The following is a 22,963-nucleotide window of genomic DNA, read 5'->3' as shown; positions in this document are numbered from 1 at the left end:
CTGGGCCATGGCAATAACAATAGGACTACCAGTTTAACATCATGTTTGTATCAAAAAATATTTGTTACCAGTTACATGACTGAAAAAAAGAAAAAGGAAGAGAGGGCAGGGGCTATCATACAGTTGCTTAAACTAATTGGGRTGAGTAGAAACGAACATCCAGAATTAGTCCACCCCTCCATTTGTTTTAAGTAAACACGAGTTTGATGGTGAAACATTCACTTTCTTGCCTTACAAATAAATCGGTGGGGGAGTACACAGCCCTGGGTAGGTTCACATTGCCATAGTGTTACTGTGAATTAAACCTGAAACATCCTGTCCCAAACATGTTCCACCCACGCCCAGGCTGGTCTGCCTTGCCGTTCTGTTGGTTACTGACCTTAGTAACAACATGGCTTTATTCTGACTTCTCTAATATTTGTTCGGGATCTTGTGACAGTGCAATTTTGTAGTGCCAGTGTCTTCAACTATAAGGTATCAGTTGCAAGTTTCTGAAAGATACCAGTACTAATTGCAGAGCCAAGGATGTGAACAGTATGTGAGCTTTATTTGGCTTTTATATTCTTTCATAGCTTTGTGAGCCTGTCAACGCCCAGAAATCTTAACCCATAGCTGCAAAAAGCAGCCCATCCCAGCACAAAAATTCAGCTTGTGTCTAGTGCAGTCTTGTGCAACTTGTATGCAGGTAGATTTAGGCATAAAAGAAAAGGATCACAGCATCTTGTAAGGTGTAGCATGTAAAAATGATTTCAAGATGAAGGTCTTTTGTACTCAACTCTGTATAAGTTGTCAGCCTCATTTGTTGGGATTTCTTTCTTGAAATTTGAAGACAACCTAGAAATGTACCACAAYGGCAAAGGCAGGTTCTGTATAGAACTAGAAGTCGAAAGGCAAGTTCTGTGCAGAACTATTACAGCTTGACAATCACAAGCCCATTGTTCAAGTGATTAGACTGTAGCTGACAATGGCAGGAAACAGTTTCTCACAATCCTGTGAGTTTTCTGTTACAGTCACACAATGCAAAGTCCAAAAGCAACTCTTCTCTATCAATCCCCCCTGATAAATTCCACTTGCTTCACCTCCTGGCTTCTCTGCAGCTGCCCTTGTTACTGGGGTAGTGATTTATCATCGGAGAATGCTTGATTGTGTCAAAATAATTTGCTAACCATCAGTAAGTTTAAGGAAAATTATAGGAAAAACAAAACAAAAAAATCCTTCCTAAACATGGTGTGTATRGAAGACATATATTTCTGTTTATTCACTGAAAGTACAAGTCTTAGAGAGTGAGCAGCCATTTCCTTCCATGAGACCAGCTTGTTACCCAGCCACTAAACACCCAAGATGCACCTCAAGCAAGATAATTAGCAGTTCTTTAATTGGATKCCTTCATATAGCACATAAAACATTTTAGATGACCTGAAAAGAAAATGAGTTTTCTTGCAGCAGTTTTGTTTATTGTATTATTACTGAAAAGTTTGTTGCAAGGAAGAGACCTTGTAGCTTTCTGCAAATAATCATTGGAACAAAGAGTTTGGAGCATTATCTCAAAATACGGGAACTAAATCAATCCTGACAAACMTGGAATTTTGCTGCATATGACGACATATTTTTACCATTGAAATATCCCCCACTTTGTGTTCAGGTATTTTCAAAGCAAAGTTGCTGATGTTGAGAATAGATCCCTTAGATTCTCACTTCAAAGTTTCCTTTCATTTCAAATTGCATTGTCTACRATTACACATTTGGATGTGATACAAGACAATCTGGAATAAAATTCACACTTTCTATTAAGGTAATATTTGCTACTCTTAGATACTCCTAATCTCTACTGCAGTCATTGTACCACTAAATAAAACATTTTAGATGATGTTCTCTAGCTCTCAAGGCTATGGCASAGAATGTGTTGCATCTCTCTTCCTCCTCCAGACAGGGCAGTGATTAATATAATCTCCAGTGACAGGAGACAGGCCTGGGTTGTCCCAGGGAAATGCCAGTTCATACAGACCAAAACCAYGTCAGAGAAGGTGCTCACAGTGGGTGCCATGAGCCATTCTCTGGACCTTGTTTTGTTTACCAGTACAGGAGTAGCCTGAGTGGCTGAACTGGACTCTCTTACATCCTGGGAAGTAATTTGTTCAGTCATGTGTAGAAACGTTCACATTATACCATAGGCCTGCTCTGGTGAGGKGCAGGAAGTGCTGGTGTGCTTGTGGTGCTGGAGGAGGTGCTTGGCTCTTGCAGTACTGGGTTTCATAGGTATAATTGACTGAAGGCATTTCCTAATGTAATTAATCTGTTTTTTCTTTAAGAAAATAGCTTCATTGAATGCTCTTATTTGAAACTGGACTTAGTAAAATTAGAATTGCCTCAACTTGTGTGAACGAATTTGTTGAAATCTTGGCAAAAAAAAAGATTTGCATCTTAAAGCATTGTAAACTCATTAAAATTCTTCTCATGGATAATTAAAGAAAAGTGAATTAAAAGGAAAGTTTAACAGTAAGCAGCTCACAGGCACTGCGACATTTCAAGCATGTTAAAATCAGAAAGAAATAGCTTTTGTAGCAGTAGTCTCCTCCTCTTGTATTACGTGTTGTTTTTTCTAACAAATAACCAGTAACTGTTGATTTCTTTGGTTGTCCAAGTAGCTCATTTATGCCTGGCCTGCACAGTTCTTTAGCATATTTGTGACCAGCTTTGGAGGGTTTGTCAGCATGCCTAACAGTGGAGAGACTCTCATGGAACAATTACAGGATGAAAATGCAAGGAATGTTTCAGGAAGCTGTGAAAATGGGTAAAGTAGCTTGAGCATTTATTTTAACAAGCTGATCTACCAATTTTTCGCTGCTTAAGTTTGTCTTGTACTACTGTGCAGCTCCACAAGAATTTTGTCTGGTRTCTCTAATATCTAATGAAGAATAAGGTGTATCTTTTGAGGCTAGAATAAGAGAAAATTTTTAATGGAGATCCTAAATAGGTTTTTTTTCCCCCTATGCTAAATTCTACTTTGAATTTAAACCTAGCAGCAACATTCAGTATTGGAATATGTTGCTTGTATCCTATATAGGATCCTGCATATAGGATACACCTGTGTAATGTTTATTTTATAGCACAGAGGCTATTTAGCCTCTTCTCTTCTGGTTTTGGGGGAGTAATATTTAGATAATAATTGATCCTTGTGATAGACCATCTTCTTCCTGTCAGAGGCAACAGAACTTAACCAGATAACCTGTCTCTTAGAGATGGGAGTGGGGAAGTGGACATTATTAGAGTGTATTTTAATGTTTATTTTACATTTTGCATGTAAAGTAGTCCCCTTGGCTGCTGTCTCCTTTCTGCCCTCGGCAGYGCAAAAAGAACACATTGTTTCTTCTACCTGTTGAYCTGGAATGGTATYGTCTGATAGAGAAATCCACATCTCYAGAGGTTTGGAAGTACTKAAGAGTACAACAAGACATCTCATSGGAAATATTTTAGCTTCTGATTGTTAGAAGTTTGTCGGTATTGCTAAGTAGTGATGATCCATTTCCAGGGACTGAACTATTGTATGATATTTATTCTTCTGTTAAGTTAAATCTAACCTCACATTCGTTTAAGGAACAACTTGCATGTTTTGTCTCTTGGAAGATTTGCTTGATTCTTTCAGGTTGGGATAATTTCTGCCATAATGGTTTCTTCTGTTCTGGGCTTTGTAATCCCGGATAAGAATCAATCCAAAGACTTAAGGTTTTTGGAACAGTAAGGTGTTTAAGAAATTTTTGAAAACTTTTGAATGTATTACTGTTGCTTCTGGAATCCTAATATAGGATTCAGTAGTAGAATTGTCTTTTTTTTTTGTTTAATCTGTCCAGAGATCATAAAACACTATTTGAGTTGTGATCAGTTTAGGTATATGTACACTCTGACTCATGAAAGTTAGTAATAATTAGTTAATTATGCCATGCAGGCTCCTATTTGTGACATGGCTAAGAAAAAAAAAAGTTTCTGTGTTTTCTTCATTAAATGAAAATGCAAAAGGACAATTTTAAAGTACAGTGGTTTGCATCCACTKCAAACAGGAAGTTTAAGCTTCCTGTATTAGAAAGCATTTAGTTTTTTTCTGAATTTCTAATGAAAAAATACCAGACCCTAGAACTCTAAGTGCTTTTGATTCATACAAAGTCCTTGGCATAAAACTTCTGTGTTTTGTTTGGGGGGTTTTTTGTTGGGTTTTTTTTTGTTTGTTTGTTTTTTTAAGAAGCCAGTGCATGTTGTCCTGTTAAATGATGTTGTTTACCCGGTGTGATTTGAAGTTAGGTAGCAAATTTACATACCTTTTTTAGTATGGTGGAAGTAGGATTCCAGGTAGAAAGGACTAGACAAAGAAAATAAAATTGTATCAGTTGGAAATAGGAAAAAAAAGACCTTTTATTAGGCTGAAATTGAATCAGTGTGACCTAAAAAAATGAAAAAAAGATGAAATAATGAGTTCTGTGTGACCTAACTTTGCTGCATTCTCTGTAAATAGCCATACAGAGGCAGCTACTGGAAGATTTTTGCTTCAGGTCTGGGTTTTTGCTGTGCAGGGAAGAACAGAGCCAGAAAATCTGTACCAAGGTCAGGGCAGGGTTGAAGTATGCTCCTAACTGCTGAATAGAGCCTTTTTGGGGGGAGAATAAAAAGGGCTCGTTACATTGTTCATTTCTTCCCATTCAACCATGTAGTTCTCAGCAACCCGTAAAACTGGTCTGCCCACGAAAATAAATGACCTGATTTTTGAGGATATTTATTCTTAACAAGAGAAAAAAAATACTTCAGTTCTATTTTCTGCAAGAGATAGGTTTTACTAGAAGGTGTGTGCCAACTGTGTTATATGGTAAACCAGATCTCAGCTGTTAACTTTATCACTAGTACTTTGTTYTTTATTAAGCATTTGTTTAGCTTTTAAATATATCTCTGTGAGAGGAGTTGTTGGAGTAATTTGAGAAAGACTGGTTTCTTGTGCCCTATGAAAAGCAAAGGGATTGTTGAATCAGCTGAGCCTTTTTGAAAGTGTAGGAACATATCTGGGCTGATCTGTGGCCGTGTTTTTAAGCCTCATGAGGACATGGAAACCAATTAACAGCTAAATCTAACCTGTTCTTCAAGGGCAAAGGGGAAATTTTAAATAGAATTAGTAAGGAATGTATTACAATGTTGCCCTCATTTGAATAGAGGAGTAATTAGTAAATAAGATGACCAGTCATWATAGACAGCAATGTCCTGTAAAGAGCCATGGGAACCTCCTGTGACTCAGTGCTCATAGGAAAAGTATTACATGTTACAGAAAATGAGCATTTATAGAAGTAGTGTTATGTGTCATTACTGTGTGATTTTCCCCCTAATGCCATAAAAAATGAGAAAACATCTTCAGAACATCTTAAGTAACCATTGACAGCACCTTGGAGTCTGGAGATGCAGTGTTTGCTTGGCTAWTTCTGTGTCAGTCACAGGTTTCTATTCAGCAGCTGAGCTATCCAAGCTGTGGTGCTATGTTGATTTAAGTCAGAGTGACTTTATTGTCTTTGTCTAGAACTCAAGGATATATTTGTGATTCTAAATTTATTGTCTTGTGCTCATTCCTACAATCTGTTCTCAGAGTTYTGTTTTAAAATACTGGATTTGGCTCTTGCAGGATAGATGGGGATTTAGGAAAGGATTTCTCATGAATGGGATCCAGATGAAGATATTTAGTTTCTGACGTTTCTAGGCAAAATGCCAGAATCATTATAGTTTTCAGAGGTTACCCATAGGTAATTTAAGCCGTTGCATTTTGCTGCCAGAAGGGTTGTCAGATGAATATTTAATGATTCCATCTTGAATTCAAATGCCCCAATGAGCTGTTGAAAATGTCTAACACCCAATGAAAGTTCTTAAGAATGTGCAGATGTAGACCCAGAACACTCCCCAAAGCAGCTGTAATGGAGAGTAAGGCTGGTGGAATGCATMTAGCTGGGTTGGCCTGGAGAACAGGCAACAAAAGCTTGGGGGGCACTTTCTCAGTGTTGGAACAGAGATCAGTATTTAGGACACTTGTCACCAAGATTGAAACAACAAAAGATAGATACTTGATTGGAAGAAGAATATTTTACCATCATTTTATGATGGATTCYTTAAATAATCAAACCACCAAGCTGTTGGAGTTTAGAGAAAGAACTCACTAAGTCGTCCTCAGGAGAAGCAAGCAGTGAAAGATTAAAACAAAATGTATGAATAAGTTCTTTCATGGAAAAGTGCATATTTTCCACTTCAACCTATTTTTTTTGTGTGTGTATTAAATAAGATTAATRGTTAGGAAAGCCAATTCAACAAAAAAGGGTTTGAGAAAAAAATGCTTGTACAAATGGGGATCTTGTGCAAATGTTTGTGCATGTGCTTGTGCAAATGAGCACAGATTGCTCCCTGAGATAAACATCTGTGTCTTACATAATATTTCTATGRGCAAGGCAAGCAAAGAAAGGAGTTTAATTAAAAGGTGGGGACTGTGTTGTAAGAAATATGAAGTAACATGCCTACTGCCCCATGATTGTAACCTGGTGGTAGGTGAGCTTGCAAGTGATGTGCTTGGAGGCACAGGAAGGCAGAGGAAGGAGCTGCCCTGCTTTGGATCATCACAGTGAGGGCAGGACAGCAGTGACCCTTCCTGAGAGCCACTGAATCTGGAAGCAGTGCCATGAGAGCACTCCCAGGAGAAGCTAAACAGGATTGCTTTTTGGAAAAAACATGTAAGGGACAGAGAAATTGTATGTGCTCAGCAGACACTGTAACTGAGCATTCCATCCTTATTGGCTGTGTTCTTTGTTGCAGGATAATTTAGTTTAAAAGGACAAAAGCAGAAAAATCATGCAATAGTTTCATAGTAAAAGCTTTGGAAGTTAAGTGGACCAGAACTGCAGTAACGTGGTTGATCACAACCAGAGCTTTGCACCTTGAACATACTGTTCTGCTAAAATCAGGCATCACAACCTCAGCTAATGTATACTTTGAATGCAGTATCTTCAACATTGAATATGTCTCATACATTAAACTAAAATAAGAATAATTAATTAATTAAAATATTTTCRCTGTATGGTGATCTCACACATATGGTACAACTGTACCCAGGAGCAGGGTGGGAGTGGAGAAGCTGTGTAATGGGAGAAGCCTCTGCAACAGGAATACCAAGAAAGGGAGGAGAAGATGGTATCTTCATGGTGAATCTGACAGCACAGGAAGCTCAGAGTATGGCTCTGGGTGGATGTGTGGTCTGAACTACCCCCTGGTTTCATGRCAAGAAAATGTCTGAGTCTTCTTTGTGAGCAGTTATGAATGTGATTTCCAGATTTAAAAGTACCTAGACTCATTGTATGCATGTAGAGGGTTATGAGTAAATATCCTTAAGTCTCAAGGAACACTTTGTCTGAATAATGTATTGACAATTTATATATGTATTTATTTGTTAAACAGCTTATTTTTGCAACTTTATGGAAAGCCTYTCTCTCCATAGAAAGGTTGATCTCTTAAAATTTTAATAATCCCTGTAGAGAGCCAACTGGTACAAACTTAACATTGACAAGGTTATAGGAGATGAACGACATTGATAAGGAGTAGGAATACAAGAAAAATGAGATGTCTTTTTATTTGCCTCTATRCATAATCTGTTTAATGAATAGATTCTCCTTAAATGTCATGATAATATGACTGCTGCTTAACAATGCTCATATGTTCTTACTGCAGTTTGTGATAGTAGATACCACTCTGCAGAAGCAAGGTCAAAATGTATCCTAGAACATAAATTTTATGGTTTTTACATTTGAGTGAGAAGCTATTACCCTAATTATACAGGACAATCAGTGTGTCCTGTAAGGCTGCTTCAAGTGAGAATTTATGAAAAACATCTTCTCCGTAGAAATTTTTGGTTTATTATAATATTAAGGATTGATTTAATAGATTCTCTTCAGATTTATTGTTTRTGTTTTCACAAGATTTTACTATGAGGAAAGAATTTAGAAGACAGCAAAAATCTGACTGTATTTGGCCTAGAATATGAGGTGTRAGCAGAAATTATAATTAGCAGAAAAGGAAACAGAGCCTGTGGAAGGAAAACTCTAATTTTGTTGTTGTTTTGAAGTCCCTTAAAACAACAACAAAAAATACAGAAATTAGTGTCACAGTAAGTGGTGCCATTAATTACTAACAGATCAGTTTTTCTAGGTTGCAATTAGCAAAAGAGCACTGTCACTTTGTAATGATAAAAGCAGAGAGATTTAGCTGTGGCATTTAGTTTCTGAAGTTACAATAAGAAATGGTACTGTGTGCAGTGGCTGCTATCAAATACACTTAGGTAAAACCAGTAATGGCTATGCCAGCAATTCCAGATGGGATGCTTTGCTTCTGGTGACTCACGCCCAGCAGGAAGGGCTGTCACTTACATCAGGTATTATTTTACYTCACACACGCATTGCTTCCACTGGGTTGCAAAAATAAATTTCACTGGAGCTGTTACAAATCATGGAAACAGAGGGAAAGGAAGCTCTGCCTTTGTTAATCGAATGCAGAGAACACTCAGATTGTTGCTTTTCAGGTTGGCCCAGTGTGTGAGAATAGGTTCAGTGTGAAATAGCATCCAAGGGGCACAGGGGAGTGGTGGGGGCTGTGGGTGGGCTGGGCAGTGCTGGGCTTTGCCCCAAACCTCTGGATAAACCAGTCAGCCTGAGCTGTGCTTCTGTCTCAGGTGAGGGCAGTGTGTTGGATTCAGGCAGCAGAYGAGCTCATGTTTGCTAGAATGATACCTTGAAATTAAAGCCAAATTACATCAGGAAATGCTGTCATTCAAAAATCACCCCTGCTAATGGACTTATGCAGAAATATGCTTTGGTTAATTCTAGCTGGTCAACATTTTATAACATGATTTGTTCTAATTGACTCATTCAAGTGACCTCTACTGTTAAATTATCTGTGAGTGTGATTTATACCAGTTTTTGTATATGACCTTTTGAWTTGTAAACTTGCCGAAATCAGACGTAGAAAATCCACTTTTAAACTGGTAGGTTGGATTTTGGAAGATGCAGGCCCTGCACTAATAACACTGAATAATTAATGCAGAACCTCAGTCCTAGTGAAAAATTTAAGAGCCAAAGTCCAGATCTGCAAAGCATTTTGGTTTTGCTGGGGCATCTTGGCACCACGCCRTGGTTCTGCAGTGAGTTTTCTCCTTGCTGCAGTGGATGCTCAGTAAGCTCTTGATCARGCAGCCCTACCAAATTCTGCTCAGTTCAGTCTTACTTAAACAATTCCAGGTACCATTACCATTCTTGGATATTTACTTAATTTTTAAAGGAATAAAMCCACTTTCTTTCACTCAGAAGTGATGGTTCTGAATACATATAGAAATKGTTGGGAAGAGAAAATTTCTTAATTTTACTGTCAGGGAGAAAAAACTCCCTCTCAAATGAGCTGCTTAATTCATGGAGACAGGTGGACCTGTGTTGCATGGAGTGTTACCCACTTTAACAGTCATGAAAATTCTAAATGTGTAGGGTTCCTCATTCAAGTTTTGCACATTGGAACATTACCAGAAGAAGTCCAGAAGTTCAGATGTTGGTTGGCTGTTTTTCTGTGAGGGAACATAATGTAAATTGAACCAGGATCCTATAACAGATAAGACTAAAGCAAACTAAAGATATATTAATCTGGGAAAAGTCATTAATTATATTTATGAAAGATTTGAGTATCTTCAAATGAGGCTCTTTTGTTACTTTACTAATCAGAGTTGCTTTATTCTGAAGGCTTTTTTGCTCTTTGTTTTCATCAAAAGTAATGTTCAGTTATCTTTAGACTAAGACTTTGTTTTATTAAATAATAAATATTTWAAAAACTTCATTATTCCCAAGATATTTAAAGAAAAAATTTTCCACTGGATTAGTAAACATCAAATGCAGTTTTCCTTTAAAATAGGAAAAGTATTAAGAACTATATAAAGTGCTTTGAGATGGCAGACAAACACATGTTTTTAAGTTATTTCAGATGTTTTGGTTTTGTTCCCAAGCAAGTCTTCCTGGTCTGTCATTCTGTCTTTGCAATCCCACTTCATTAAGTCACTATTTCTTCCACATATCAAACACAAGCTTACCTTTCAAAATGCAGAATAATCCTCTTCTATACTTAAATTACTCAATTTCGCATCAACATCTGCCTTCACCAAGCCAGTGACTATTTTCAGAGCCTCATTTTGCTTATCAGACAAGCCCTTTCATGTTTTGTCCCATTATGCCATTAAGAGGAGAGGAAATATCCTGGCAGGCAGGATTAGTGATGACTCCTTGTTTTCTTCAGCTGCTTTTGTGACCTGTGCCCTGCTCCGAGGGGACCTGCAGGGAGGAGCGAGGCAGGAAAAGAGCTGCGATTGTCACTCCTGAGGGGTGAAGAGTTACAGTCTGCTACATTCTTGTAAAAGAAAGTACATTCACCAGTGCTTGTAAAAGGGATACGTCTTGGTTAAGGTTTTTTTACAGTTCGATTTCATTGTGACTAACAAGAATAAATTCTAGGAGTGTTTCACATATATAAGTATTTTACAAGTGTAGTTAATACAAAATAGGAAATAGTGTCTGATGTGGCATTTGCTACCTGTCACCACTGTGTAAAAAACCTGCTTTTGAGGTTGTTATTTATTTGGAAGCTGGAAAGGATATTGTTTCAACTTTCTTTTCCTACATTTTGAGTTAATTTATTACACTGTGGAGGGGAAGGACTTTCTGCGCTTCTCTCTGCACTCTTCTGTTGTACCAGTGGAGAAGGAATGATGGAAATCCTAACTTCTTAACCTCTAAAGGCTGCTGATTCCCACCACTTGTTCTATGAAATGAAATTAGTTAAATTTAAAAAATCTTTATGCTGCTATTCATGAATAACCAGTAGTACATTGCTATATGCAGTCATTTCTCAATGCTTATTTTGTAGGTATTTTGCTCATGGAATTSTTTGCAGTCTGTCATCTTACAGACTTTTTGGATTGAAGTTTGTATTTGTGCTTTAAACTTTATCTGTTTACTTTTAGCCAGGAAAAGTTAATTTCATCYATGTGTTAATGATAATTTGTTGTGTTGATGAAGTTTTTGAGAAACTTGATGATGATGATGAACTAACTTGCCTTCTCCTCCTGCCTTAAAAAAACAACAAAAAAACCCTAACTTCAGAGCTTCAACTCTTTTCAACTCCTCAATTATTTACAGGGTGTTGTGATATTAATAGTGTCCATGTGATTGGGATTAAGGTTGGTAATTCATTCCTCATACTTGTATGGTTTTGTGGCCTCTTTGTGGAGGTTCAAAGTTAGTGTCTCCATCTGRTATATTCTACGCTGTTGAAACTAAAAGTATGAAATAAAGAATRTCATCCTCAGAGTGAAGACATTTCCATTCACCTGCGTTGTAGTGGAGTTTGCAACWGAGTCAAAATGTATTTGATAGCTCTGAGCTTTCTAATTCCACTTGCTTGTATTTCAAAGAGCTTGCAAGCTGTGTTTTTKATTCCCTTTTGGTATCTGTATTGTRCATTGAYTGTAGTAGATCMTACTAGTGCTCCTGGWTAACATCTCAATAGTCCTTTTTGCTTTTAGAACCTTTACAGATGCAGAGACTGTCTGCAGAGATTCGCTGCCTCATTTGGAGGAGACCCAGGGTGAAGGCATAGAGCCAGCAGGTAAACATGTAAAAGATTGGAAATCTGATCTCTTCTTAGATTTTTTTGAATGTAATTTTTATGTCTATTCTAGCAGGTTGTGACTGACAATTTCTCAGGACTCAGACAATGAAAGACAAAATAAAACTGAAGTGAGTCAGGGTAGCTGAAAATTGTTCAGGAGTTGTCTGCAAAGTGCATAGATTTAATAGTTTCTGCTAGCAGCTGTCTGTGTTTGAGATGATAACTAGATAAAAATGAAAAATGGCTTGATCCCATTGAGAATCATGCAAATTGTTGGGTTACCTTTGGCATCACAGCCTACTCACCAGCTGTCAGCTGGGGAGGATTTGGTGAACAGTGAATAACTGGAGGTGTTAAAGGAATGTCTGTGCTTTGGTCAGTTCTGTGTTGCATTAGGGCATGTGCACACTGGTGTTATTTATAAATAACTGGTGTTATTTAATCCAAATGCAGTGGTGAATGACTTGCCTGAATGTGCTGTGCGTGACTTAAGGCAGGTTTGCTAGCAGAACTTTCTGAAGTTCTTTGGAAGGTTTGCAGCCCTAAGGGAGCTCCCTGTTGCCTTGGTGAGGCTGCTACTGGTATCTAAATCTGCTCATTGAAACAGAAATTTTGTTCTAGGAGAAAACAGAAGCAATGAGTACATAGATATCAGATCTATGTAAGAACTTTGCATGCAGACTTAAAACACRTGTATAAATATATACTTGTATGGATATACAGTTGCTTTTTAAAAGGCAGTTCTTTGATACACAGAGGGGTTCTTTCCAAGAAGTGARCTGCTAGCTGTATGCTTTCAGTGAACAGGAAATAAATGTGGATGAATAAAGGTGATAACAAACTTCTGGTTTCAAATTTTATGGGTATCTTATTGAACTATGTGAGCCACACATTCTATATGTAGATTATTACCGAGGCTGTGATCTTCAGAGTACTTGCTTGTGTGCTCCTGAAGGCTCTGACCTATTTCTCTAAGAATTTATGTGGGACGCTGGTTAATGCTGTCAGCTCCCTACCTGCTTCTCTCCCAGAGGCTGCAGTTTAGAGACGTAAGCTGGGCTGTAAACCAAGCAGGAATGCACATGCCATTCAGCCACTCCTGCAGAGGTGACCACAGCTTCTGCCACAAAGGTGAGCTGAGCAGCTAAGGGTAGAAGCCATGCCAGCTGTTCCATTGTAATTTTCCTGCAAACACAAGTCACACCTCACCCATTTTAATTATGCAGTTCCTTTGTTGGTGTTTAGATATGTTTCTAAGTTGGTGAATCAGGAGCTTACAATTTGTTAGACTTCGCCTTTTATTTGACTTTGGGAATCTGTGGCACTACTTGTTATCCATTTAAATGAGAAGCAGTGTTTAACTTGGAAACATCACACTGCTATGCAGATGCTGAGTGGCAAAGTGAGGGCTGCATTTCAAAAACTCCTCCCAAAAAATCTTTCATGAGAAGGAGGTTCAGCATCTCGTTGCAGGGGATCTATATTGTATATAAAGAGAAAAGAAGGAGATTCTGATATTTCATAGTTGTGCAGAACAGAACTGTCTTCCTCACTTTGTAATTGATACATTTGACAACCTCAGGAGTAAATTTATCTAATGAGGACCACTCATGGTTCTGGATTTTTCCCCCATTCCGTTCCACCAACATATAGAAGCTTATTCCAGTGGAAGCAAGGCAGATTTAGGGTTTTCTAATGCATATATAAATCCAGAGTACCCTTACTGTTGGCAGCAAGATTATATTGACTTAAAACCAGTGTGAAGTTAGAAGAGAACTTATCCATACTGGTTTTATACTGATGGAATCAACAAAATMATTTATGTTGGAAAAGACCACTGGAGGGCAAATAGGACATCTTTCTCTCATAGGAAGCCTTATGGCTTTGTTCAGCTGAGTTTTGAAAACCTCCAGGGATGGAAATTACACAGCCTCTCAGTCCCTCTTCTTAGCTGAATCATCTACATTGTGAAATTCCTTTTATTGATCCAGCAAGAATTTTCCTTGCTGCAACTCATGTGCATTGCTCTTGTTCTTCTGCTGTGTGCCTCTGAGAAGAATCTGCTTTCCTTGTAGCACCTGCCTTCAGTCTGTGACAGTCTGTGGGTAGATTCATTTTTATCTTCTCCAGATTGGAGAAACATAGATCCTACAGGGGTTTCTTGTACTTGGTGTGCTCCAGACCCATGACTACCAGYGAGTCCCTCTTTTGGGCTTGTGCCRGTTGTTTGTTAGGATCTCTCTCATGCACTGGGGCTTCCTAAGTTGCATACTGCTTCAGATGCACCCTCAGGAGCACTGAGCAGGGGGAAATATTCACTTTTCTTGGTCTGCTGGCTATAATCTTGCCAATGCAGCCAGGGGTGTAGTTGGCCTTCATCTACATTGAGACATCCAATTGACTTGCAGCCAGCATGTCCACCAGGCACCAGAGGGGTTTTTCTGCTGAGCCAGCTGGCATCCAGCCCCTGCAATGCCATGGACTTACCCTACCCAGAGTGTGGGACTTGGCTTCTCCCTTGTGGGCTTTCAGGTATGCCAGCCCATTCTTCCAATGTGCTGAGGTCCATCTGATGGCTGCCCTGCCTTCTGTCCTGTTGGTCACTTCCTCAAGTGTGGTCATCACTGTAGCTGGTGAGGGCACATTCTATTGGCCAGGACAACAGTGTCATTCCTGAACGGTGTCATTCTTACCAGTAAACCCTGAGGAATGTCACTAGGAATTGACTGCTGACTAAGAATTGTTGATCACTGTTCTGCTCACTACTTATCCAGTCAATTTTTTATCCACCTCTTCCTCCAAGTCCAGTTGGTTCAAACCTTCCAAGGATGCTGGGCTATGTAGAACTTGTCAAAGACCTTGTTAAAGGTAATATAAGCAAGGTGCCAGTGCTCTCGCCATGTCAGGGCCAGTCAATTCATCATGGAAAGCAGTTGGGTTAGATTTACCAGGGCCAAGTCAAGTGTGTCCCTTCTGGCTGGTCTTAGTCACCATTTTATAGATCAAAATGGTTTCTAGGGGAGTTTGTTYTACAGCCTTTCCTGTGAGSTGAGGSACATTAGCCCTTAGTTATCTGAATCCTCTTTYTTCTGCTTTYTGAAGACAGGTGTGAYATTTGCCTTTTTTCTTGTGATGGGGACCTTACCAGATTGCTGTGCTTTTTCAAAKATGACAGAGAGCAGCCTTGAGATTGCTTTGACCTGGTTTCTCAGTTCTACTCTGATCCCATCTGGCCCCATCAACTCTTTTGTATGTGTCCAGTTTGTGTTAGTGGTCCCTACTTYGGTCTTCTGCTGCTGTAGGTAAAACATCTCATCTCCTGCCAGGCATGGAAACTCAGSAAGCCTGACCTTGCCAGTTAATACACAGGTGAAGAAGGCACTGAGAGCATCAGCCCTTTGTGTGTCCTATGTCAGTGAGTTTCCCACAATACCCCTGGTTCTCCTTTAGGCTGTCATTTTACCTGCAAAAGCCCTTCCTGTGACTTTTCACATTATTCACCAATTTAGATTCTGAGTTTTGGCTTTCCATTCCTGCATGCCTGGGCAATGTTTCTGCAGTGATGTTTCCTCCTGATTACACCCTCCACAGGCTTTCATTTTGGTGCATCGTAATCAGTTTTAGAAGCGTCAGTGTTGTTATGAAGCTTATTTTGTATTTGTCCTGGTGCACCACTCCCTCCACGTCAGCTTGTGGAGCCTTTCTTTGGAAGATATCTTATTTCTCTGATCCACACTGGTAGGAGTTTACTGATGTGAAATATAGTATATTTTATAGCAGTTATTAATTGTTTCCTTTTCCTCCAATGGAAAAAGTACAAGTTTCCATGAATTGAAATATCTTTGYGTGTTTTGGCTAATTTGAAAAGATTTCCTCTATTTATTGTCTTTTCTCTTTAAGAGGGTAAAAATATGTGTTTCTTGTGGAAAACTGGTAATAAAGCAGAAAACCTTTTCCTTCTCCAGCTGTGTCAAGGCAARCAACAGGAGCTGGTTTGTGTATTTTATTAGAAGAATCACTAAGATACTTTCAAGTTCACTTGAAATTCCAAAGTTCTGTCCTTTTGTTTAATCTGTTTATTGGCACAAAGAGAAGTTTGACACAGATACCAAGCTCTCAAACTCTGAGCAGTGTGTACTCAGMTCCAGCTTTTACTAAAAAGAAATTAATTTTTCAGGGTCACAGACATCTTGAAAAAAAGGAAAAATAGTAGGTGGAAAAAGGAACGATATATTTGTGTTGTCAGCAGAATGTGATGGCATCAYAGCTGTGGAATCTTGGATGATGATGGTCTGTCAGGAACGCCTCCAGCAAAGAGCTGAATTCCTTCTCTCACCATTAGGGCAGAGTGATGTTTTGCAGCATCTGGCATGTAATCAAGACACTGTTTTGTGAGTTAAACCTGATTCATTTTCAAGCAGAAGAACTAAATTATTGGTTTAGTTCTTGCTTCGCAGGGCACATCTATGGAATATCACTTGGAGTTGCTCCTGTTGTGCAGCAGGGCCATTCCACAATCAGTCTGTTTATCTCTCTGAAAGGTGACCTTGGATCTTTTGCAATTTATATGACTCTCAGAGCTGTTCTTCCATAATCATTTGAATTCATTTACATTCTCAGATCCTTTCTGGCAGTCACCAGAATAATTGCAGGTCAGGTWGTGAGCACAGAGAAGGTTTCATTAATGTTACTAGCTTTAAGCTGCAGGATTAGTGTATTTAATCTTCGTTTTTAACTACTACACAGTTACCTTCATTTATCCCAGAGGTCCAGCAGTTTCAGCCAGACTGATTATTCATGCAAAAAAACCCAGACAAAAACAAACAATACCCCCAAAAAACCCCAACTTGTTGTTTGTTTGTCTGTTTAAAGTAATTTTTGGCTTCTGGGTTTGTACCATGTCAGAACTGTTCCATCATTCATGGTAGAAGGAATGGAAGGAATAAACTACCTGTTAAAAGTACAGAATTTATAATGTGTTTCATGTTGTGTATCATTTCAAACTTGGTAGAAAATATTTGAGTAACAAATGGACTTTTATAAATCAGTATTCATGTGTAAATGGTTCCTAAGTTTAGGATTGTATTGTAAAAGATCAGTTGAAAACTGCAAGTATGTCTCTTAAGTAGTTCTTAACTACTTTTCTCCTGTTGTAAAGTTTCTTGTTGAAATGTACACCTTAGTGGGGGAAACTGCACGCCTGAAATCTCAGGCATTTAGATCAGCTTTGCTTAGAACAGCTCCCAAGACAAGCTGCAGTACAATCATGCTGTTATAATTTATGTATGAGAATACCCTGAGCCATCTCTTCCTGCAGCAGTGAAGACAGTGAAACATGGCAAGTGGTCTGATCATGGAGGTTTTGGCCTTGGAGGAAAACAACATGGGGGAAAAATGTACTTCAGGAGTCTCAAACAGTGACAGTCACATTTTCATTACCTGAATAAAATCTCTGCTCTTTTTGTTTTATCTGACACTATAGTCTTCTTTAAGCTGAGATCTTTTCTCAGCATCTCTGATCTTCAGTGGATCCATATGAAGGATATGAGCCAAGGTCACAGGGTAGTGGATGAAAAGCATGTTGGGTATGAAGGATAATGCAGGTAGCAGGAGCTAGTGGAAGAAAGTGGAAAGGAACAGATATTACTCATTGCATGTGTACATGGAACTTTCAGTGGCATCAAAGTGCTTTGAGCTGGAAAGCTGGGGCCTCTTCCTTCTATTGTCTGTAAAACTACAATTGTRTAATGTAGCGATGCTAATAGTGTATTTATAGGGGTTTTATTCTGATTTCCACTTTGGTGTCAGGAGGTACTGAGTTCATTTCCTGCCCAGACAGTGCAGTTTAGCTTTCAGATGCTACTGAGGCAGAGCACCTATTTTGCTCCTCCCAAAGTTTATATTTGATGCATTCAGTATTTAGCCAGACATTCCTTCCGAGGCTCTTTCTGAGAAGAATGAGCCCTCTGCTCCAAATCCCTCTGTGAACTGACAGAGGAATATATTGTTCATGTTAGTTGTTTTTACAAATTCTATRGGTTAGTCAGACTAATTAGATTTTTAGAATTATTTGGCTTATCAAGATTTCAGAACTGTTTTGAGATTTAAGTTCTACCTGCAAATACATGCAAAAGCAGACACTGAATGGRCATTCAAGTTTATATTTGTTTGTGCTGTATCTTGAGTATTATTAAGGTGATGCACAGTCTCTGAAACTGATTCTGTTCTTAGTCTTTGGTATGAATCAAAGATGCCTTTTTAACACCAGAAAAGCCTGCATGAGGAAAATGAAAGRAAATTCAGTTTTCAGGTACATTTTTGGTTTCTATGTGTAGAAATTTCAGGGATTTGATTGATTTTCATTCTTCTRTGGGAACTGTGCTGTTATCTGCTACACATCTGAAGTGAAAAGMCATTATTAATGCAACTTCTGTAATGTTATCGTAGGAATGTTGTTTTTCTTTTCAGTTTCGTTCCAAAGAAGTACCCTTTATTCAGGAGCATTTTTAATGCATGGAGAGAACATTGTATTTTAGCTCTGTATGGTATGGTTTTGTTTTGAGCAGAGCAGTCACCCRTCTCTGTTCAAGCACACCTGCAATCCCTGACACTTGGTTGTTTTAGAAGCCAGAACATCTATGTATAGAATTTCTCATCTGGGCTTTGGTGTGCCACTGCAGACATTAAACATTTGGATTAACAATAGTTTCTGTCTCTGACGGTCTTACTTTTATCCTTTTCACTCCTGCACTGGGGTTAAGTGCAGAAACATCTGCTTTGCCTCTCTACTCATAAAGTATTTATTGGGTGCTACTRCTTACAGTTTGATAAAGTCTGTCTATTACCTAAAATCCTTCAGAGCTACTTGTTTTCTAACCTGTCTGGATTTATGATGCCCTTTCTCCACTGACCTAAGCACAGCTCCACACCTATGTTTTGAAAATCATTATGTGCAATTTGCACATGACAAAATGAAGGCACATGGAGATGAAACAGCTTTATTTGTACTTATTGCTGTCATTAGCACYTTCTGTTTGTCAAGAGAACAATGTAAATCTGCCAGCCAGGAGCAGGAATGGAGTATTTGTGAGTTTACAGTAGTTTGCTGTGCCTCTGGCTCYTGGTGCAGACTGCAAGCCTGGCTTGAGGGAGGCTGCAAGTTGTGGTCTAAAGAGCTGATGTGGATCCAGTTATGGCTGATTTGTTCATATATTGCCAGAAGCATTCAGAGAGGCAGTTCCCAAACCCTTTGAAGCAGCTAGAATAGTATTGGAGAGGGATGTGATGTATGTTGTACTTTAGAACACTCCAGAACTGCTCATTTTCAGCCACTGAAGTGCCAGGAAACAACACAGATACTACCTTAAATTTCTTCACAGTTTTTGCTTTCCATAAGTGTATTAAAAGTCAATTATGCTTACTAATTTGTATCAAGAACTTAAAAAAGTACTATTTTCAGTTACTTTTAATTCTGACAAACCCAAGAACTTTGGTATGATATTTTTTCACCAGCTCACTGTAAAATAGTAATATATATATATAAATATAAATATATAATATATATGTGTATATATATGTGTATATATATATAATTATATCTATAATTATATAATATATATTATATAATAAATATGTATATATATATAAAATATATATGTATATTTATGTCTATACCAAAAATATTGTTTAATTTGTGAAAGTAAGTCTAAGGAAAAAAATGTTCTTRAAATGTTCTTGTACTATTTCATTCATAAGTATGGGAACTGTTTGACAGGGGAGTCATGGGATGGTTTGTGCTTTCCTTGTGAGAATTCACCTGAATTTTGCCAACTCCCCTAGATTCTCTAAGGAGTGCATTCATACTCAGCCTCTTGCAGGGTTTGCAAGAGCCGAGGAGAGTCTTTGAGACAGACATTTCTTGTGAATGCCAGGAACTGTCCCTGTCCTTGGCACCAGTGGTGAGAGCCAAGTGACATTTGTTGGTGCTCTGTGCCTTTGTCCTATCAAGGAAAAGGGAAAAAAAAACCACAAGGAGAAAAAAAGTGGATGGTATAAAGACAGGGTGAGGAAGACAAGAGCAGAAGATAAAAATTGGAAACAGGGCGAGACAGGAGTGAGTGGAATGGGCACATTAGAACAGGGAGCAGATGACCAAAACTGTGGGAAGTAGTGAGGARCAGGGACAGCGTGAGGGAGAATAGCTGGAGGGGCAGGAGGGAGGCAGGGCAGAATTACAACAAGCAAAAGGAGCTTGGATACTGAGCAGGGGCGGAGGTTTAATATCTTTTGGATCTCTTTAGSCTTCTGATTCACCAGCTGCTCCATTGGCACAAGGGGGAGGGAGTACAGAGCTGAGCACAGGCAAACAGATTCTTCTGGAGCTGGTGTTGTGCCTGTAATACACAGCAAAATTCCACATGGGACTTTCATTCAAGATACAGACAAAAGTGTAAGCAATAAAGATATCTCCTTCTACATGGTATATTTGATAGTAAGAGGTTGGAAAGCCTTTCTCTCAAGACATGGGAAGTGCCAGAGTTGTGCTTAGTCCTGTGGTCTTTATTCAATCCTTGTCTTGTACAGTCACATGGTGTTTTTCAATTATAGATTATCTTGACAATGGTACTTTGCCTTCCAGAGTCCCTGTGGACTTCTTTTGCTGCTGGCAGAGTCAGACTGAGAATAGATAACTCATGCCCACAGACTCCCATAACAGTTCATCAGATGTTCAAGGAGAGCCTGGAAAAATATGGATCCCTTAATGCTTTGGCCAGCAAAAAGAATGGAAAATGGGAGAAAATAACTTTTTCAGAATATTATTGTCTCTCTAGGAAAGCAGCCAAAAGCTTCTTGAAGGTAAGTATCAGAAGCAAACTCAATTCCTTTTATCCTTTTGTCTCCCTTAAAAAGGATTAAACAAATCAAAACAAATAAACAAAAAACTCCAAACTCCACAATGTAAGACGCTTTTCCCATTACTTGAAGATCAGTAGTCATATTCTGTATTGAAATAATAATGATGAAAATGAGTTTCAGTCAAAGACATAACACTGCTGTCAGGGAGCCTTGACTGCCAGTGAGGAGCTGCTGTGTTGCCCTGTCCCTCTGGGACATGGATGCAGAGCTCAGCATGAGGGCTTGAGATTTAAAAAGAAAAATAGGGGAAAACTACTATCATGAATTTGATGAGATAAACACAATCTTCAAAACATTCTGAACATAGGGTAGTATTAGGACTCATTATGCTCTTGTTCATATTGAAATTTGTTGGGGTTTGGGCCTTCTGGATGGCAGGGTTCCACCAGAGAGGAGAAGGTACTGGAAAATTCACATCCTTTTAATTGCTGGTAAATACCAGGTCTGCTATGGATACCAAAACATGCTTTCACATGCCTTGTCGATACGTAATAAAAAATCAAAAGTTTCCATGGTTTATATTTGTGTGTATGTTTCTCTCCATTGTGCCTGTGTTATATAACCTTATACATATTATTTTTAAGCTTGGTCTTGAACGATTCCATAGTGTAGGAATCCTTGGATTTAATTCTCCAGAATGGTTCATCTCAGCTGTTGGAGCTGTTTTTGCTGGGTAAGGTGTTTTGGGGGGTTTGATTTTGAGGRRRATTTTGGGATTTCTGTTTTGCTAGGTGTGGAAGTAGAGCAAATCAGTATTTTGTGTCATCTTGAAAGCTGTGTTACTAGTGATTAAATGTTCAGCAGCCTACTGGAGTCTCATATCCCATAGTCCAGACACTCATAAATGGATTTTGTATGCYGTGGGCTTATCTTACCAATGGAAGATGTAGGAAACAGATGAGAATCACAGTTTTATGTTAATGGCATTTGTCTACAGCAAGATATGTTCAAGCAGATGAAGTAACATATGAATATTAATTACCCTGATTTCTTCTGCCCTGATCCCTGTTTTTACAATTTGGATTTTACTTCTTAAGTTGTTCTGTACCAATGAAATCCAAACTGGTACCTGTGCACAGCTTGAACAGAAAGAGGACATAGTGGGAATTTTTTTGCCACTTCCTGAGCTAGCTCTTTGTGTAACTTTAAATGGCTAAAACACTGAATCCTAGCCTACATCATCTGCTGCTGAATAGAGCTCACAGGTTAATTTTTGCAGTGTGCATATATCTGAATATGTGAAAGAAATGAGAGCTGTGCTACTGTTTGCTTCCACAACTTCATATTCTTTCAGTTTTCATCTGATCCTTGATGATTATTCTCTTTGGATACTAAGTGCATTTATATGCATGTATATGTGTGTATATATATATATATATATATATATGGCTTTTTTGTATATAAATTTTTTGATGCAGAGGAATTGTCACAGGGATATATACAACCAATTCTCCAGAGGCCTGTCACTACATTGCTCATGACAGCAAAACTGATGTCATGGTTGTGGAAAATCAGAAACAGCTGGACAAGATAATGCAGGTATGAGGCAGCTGAATTGTTACTGAAAAGCCACCTTTTTTTTTCATTTCTCAATGCTGTATTGGTCCTAAACACCACATACACTGTCTGTATCATGAAACCTTTCTTTGTGAAGTGAATGTTGTTACTCAGAAATCTGTTATCTGATGTTAGAGCTGATGGATGGCTCTGAGCCTCTACAGTGTCAGTGGCTCCAGCAGAGAGCTCCCTGGATGYTTCACTGCAGGTTAACTGAAAAGAAAGGAGAATTTAAATGGAAGAACTCTAGGGGTTTGGCTCATACACACTATGTAGAAAAAGAGAGCTCTGACCAGCACTGCTTCATCCAGCAGAGGATTTTCTGAAACTTTTTTTATGGAACCCAAGACTGAAATAGTAACATAACATAACATTTCACTTCTATCCTTCTAATAATATGTACATAATRGCTGCCATCAAGCCACTGCTTTTGTGTTGGCACAGGTTCAGTTCAAAATGTGATCAATTGAAAGGCATCTGTGAGGCACGGGGTCCCACRGAGTTSAGTGAAATCAATGCTTTCTGCAGGYCATGCAAAGCACACAAAGAGCTGCTGAAAGCAGCAGCCACTGCTGTCTGCCTGTAAACCTGCAGCTTTATATTTTTATTTATCCTTTCAATGTGCATACAGCTTCTTTTTCTTTTTTTCCTTAAGGAAGCAGAACTTTTTTTAGCACATGTGTGTCAKGTTTTGCTGAGGGACTTTTAGTCTGTTGGTAATCACAGCCAGGGTCAGCTTCTAGCTTGACCTGCACAGTTCCTTGATGTGCCCTTTTGTGCTTTACGAGAA

General features: G+C 38.6%; 1 protein-coding gene across 2 annotated transcripts in view; it reads left to right on the top strand.

Moving 5' to 3' along the window:
- Positions 1-2,671: 2,671 nt before the first annotated feature.
- ACSBG1 (acyl-CoA synthetase bubblegum family member 1) overlaps positions 2,672-22,963 on the top strand; it is a 33,227-nt gene continuing 12,935 nt past the window's right edge. The window contains exons 1-5 of one of the 2 annotated variants that reach the window (XM_057368686.1): positions 2,672-2,791; positions 11,615-11,697; positions 20,339-20,556; positions 21,201-21,289; positions 22,035-22,155. In XM_057368686.1, coding sequence (XP_057224669.1) covers positions 2,712-2,791; positions 11,615-11,697; positions 20,339-20,556; positions 21,201-21,289; positions 22,035-22,155 — 591 coding nt within the window. In that variant the 5' untranslated portion in view covers positions 2,672-2,711. The remainder of the gene's footprint in view (positions 2,792-11,614; positions 11,698-20,338; positions 20,557-21,200; positions 21,290-22,034; positions 22,156-22,963) is intronic. The other variant, XM_057368687.1, reaches the window with a different exon arrangement.

Source organism: Malurus melanocephalus, unplaced genomic scaffold (genome assembly GCF_030028575.1).
Source record: "Malurus melanocephalus ecotype Western Australia unplaced genomic scaffold, MMel_1.1 scaffold_96, whole genome shotgun sequence".
NCBI lineage: Eukaryota > Metazoa > Chordata > Aves > Passeriformes > Maluridae > Malurus > Malurus melanocephalus.
The sequence above is the reverse complement of the archived record's forward strand: the minus strand, read 5'-3'. Positions and strand labels throughout refer to the sequence as shown.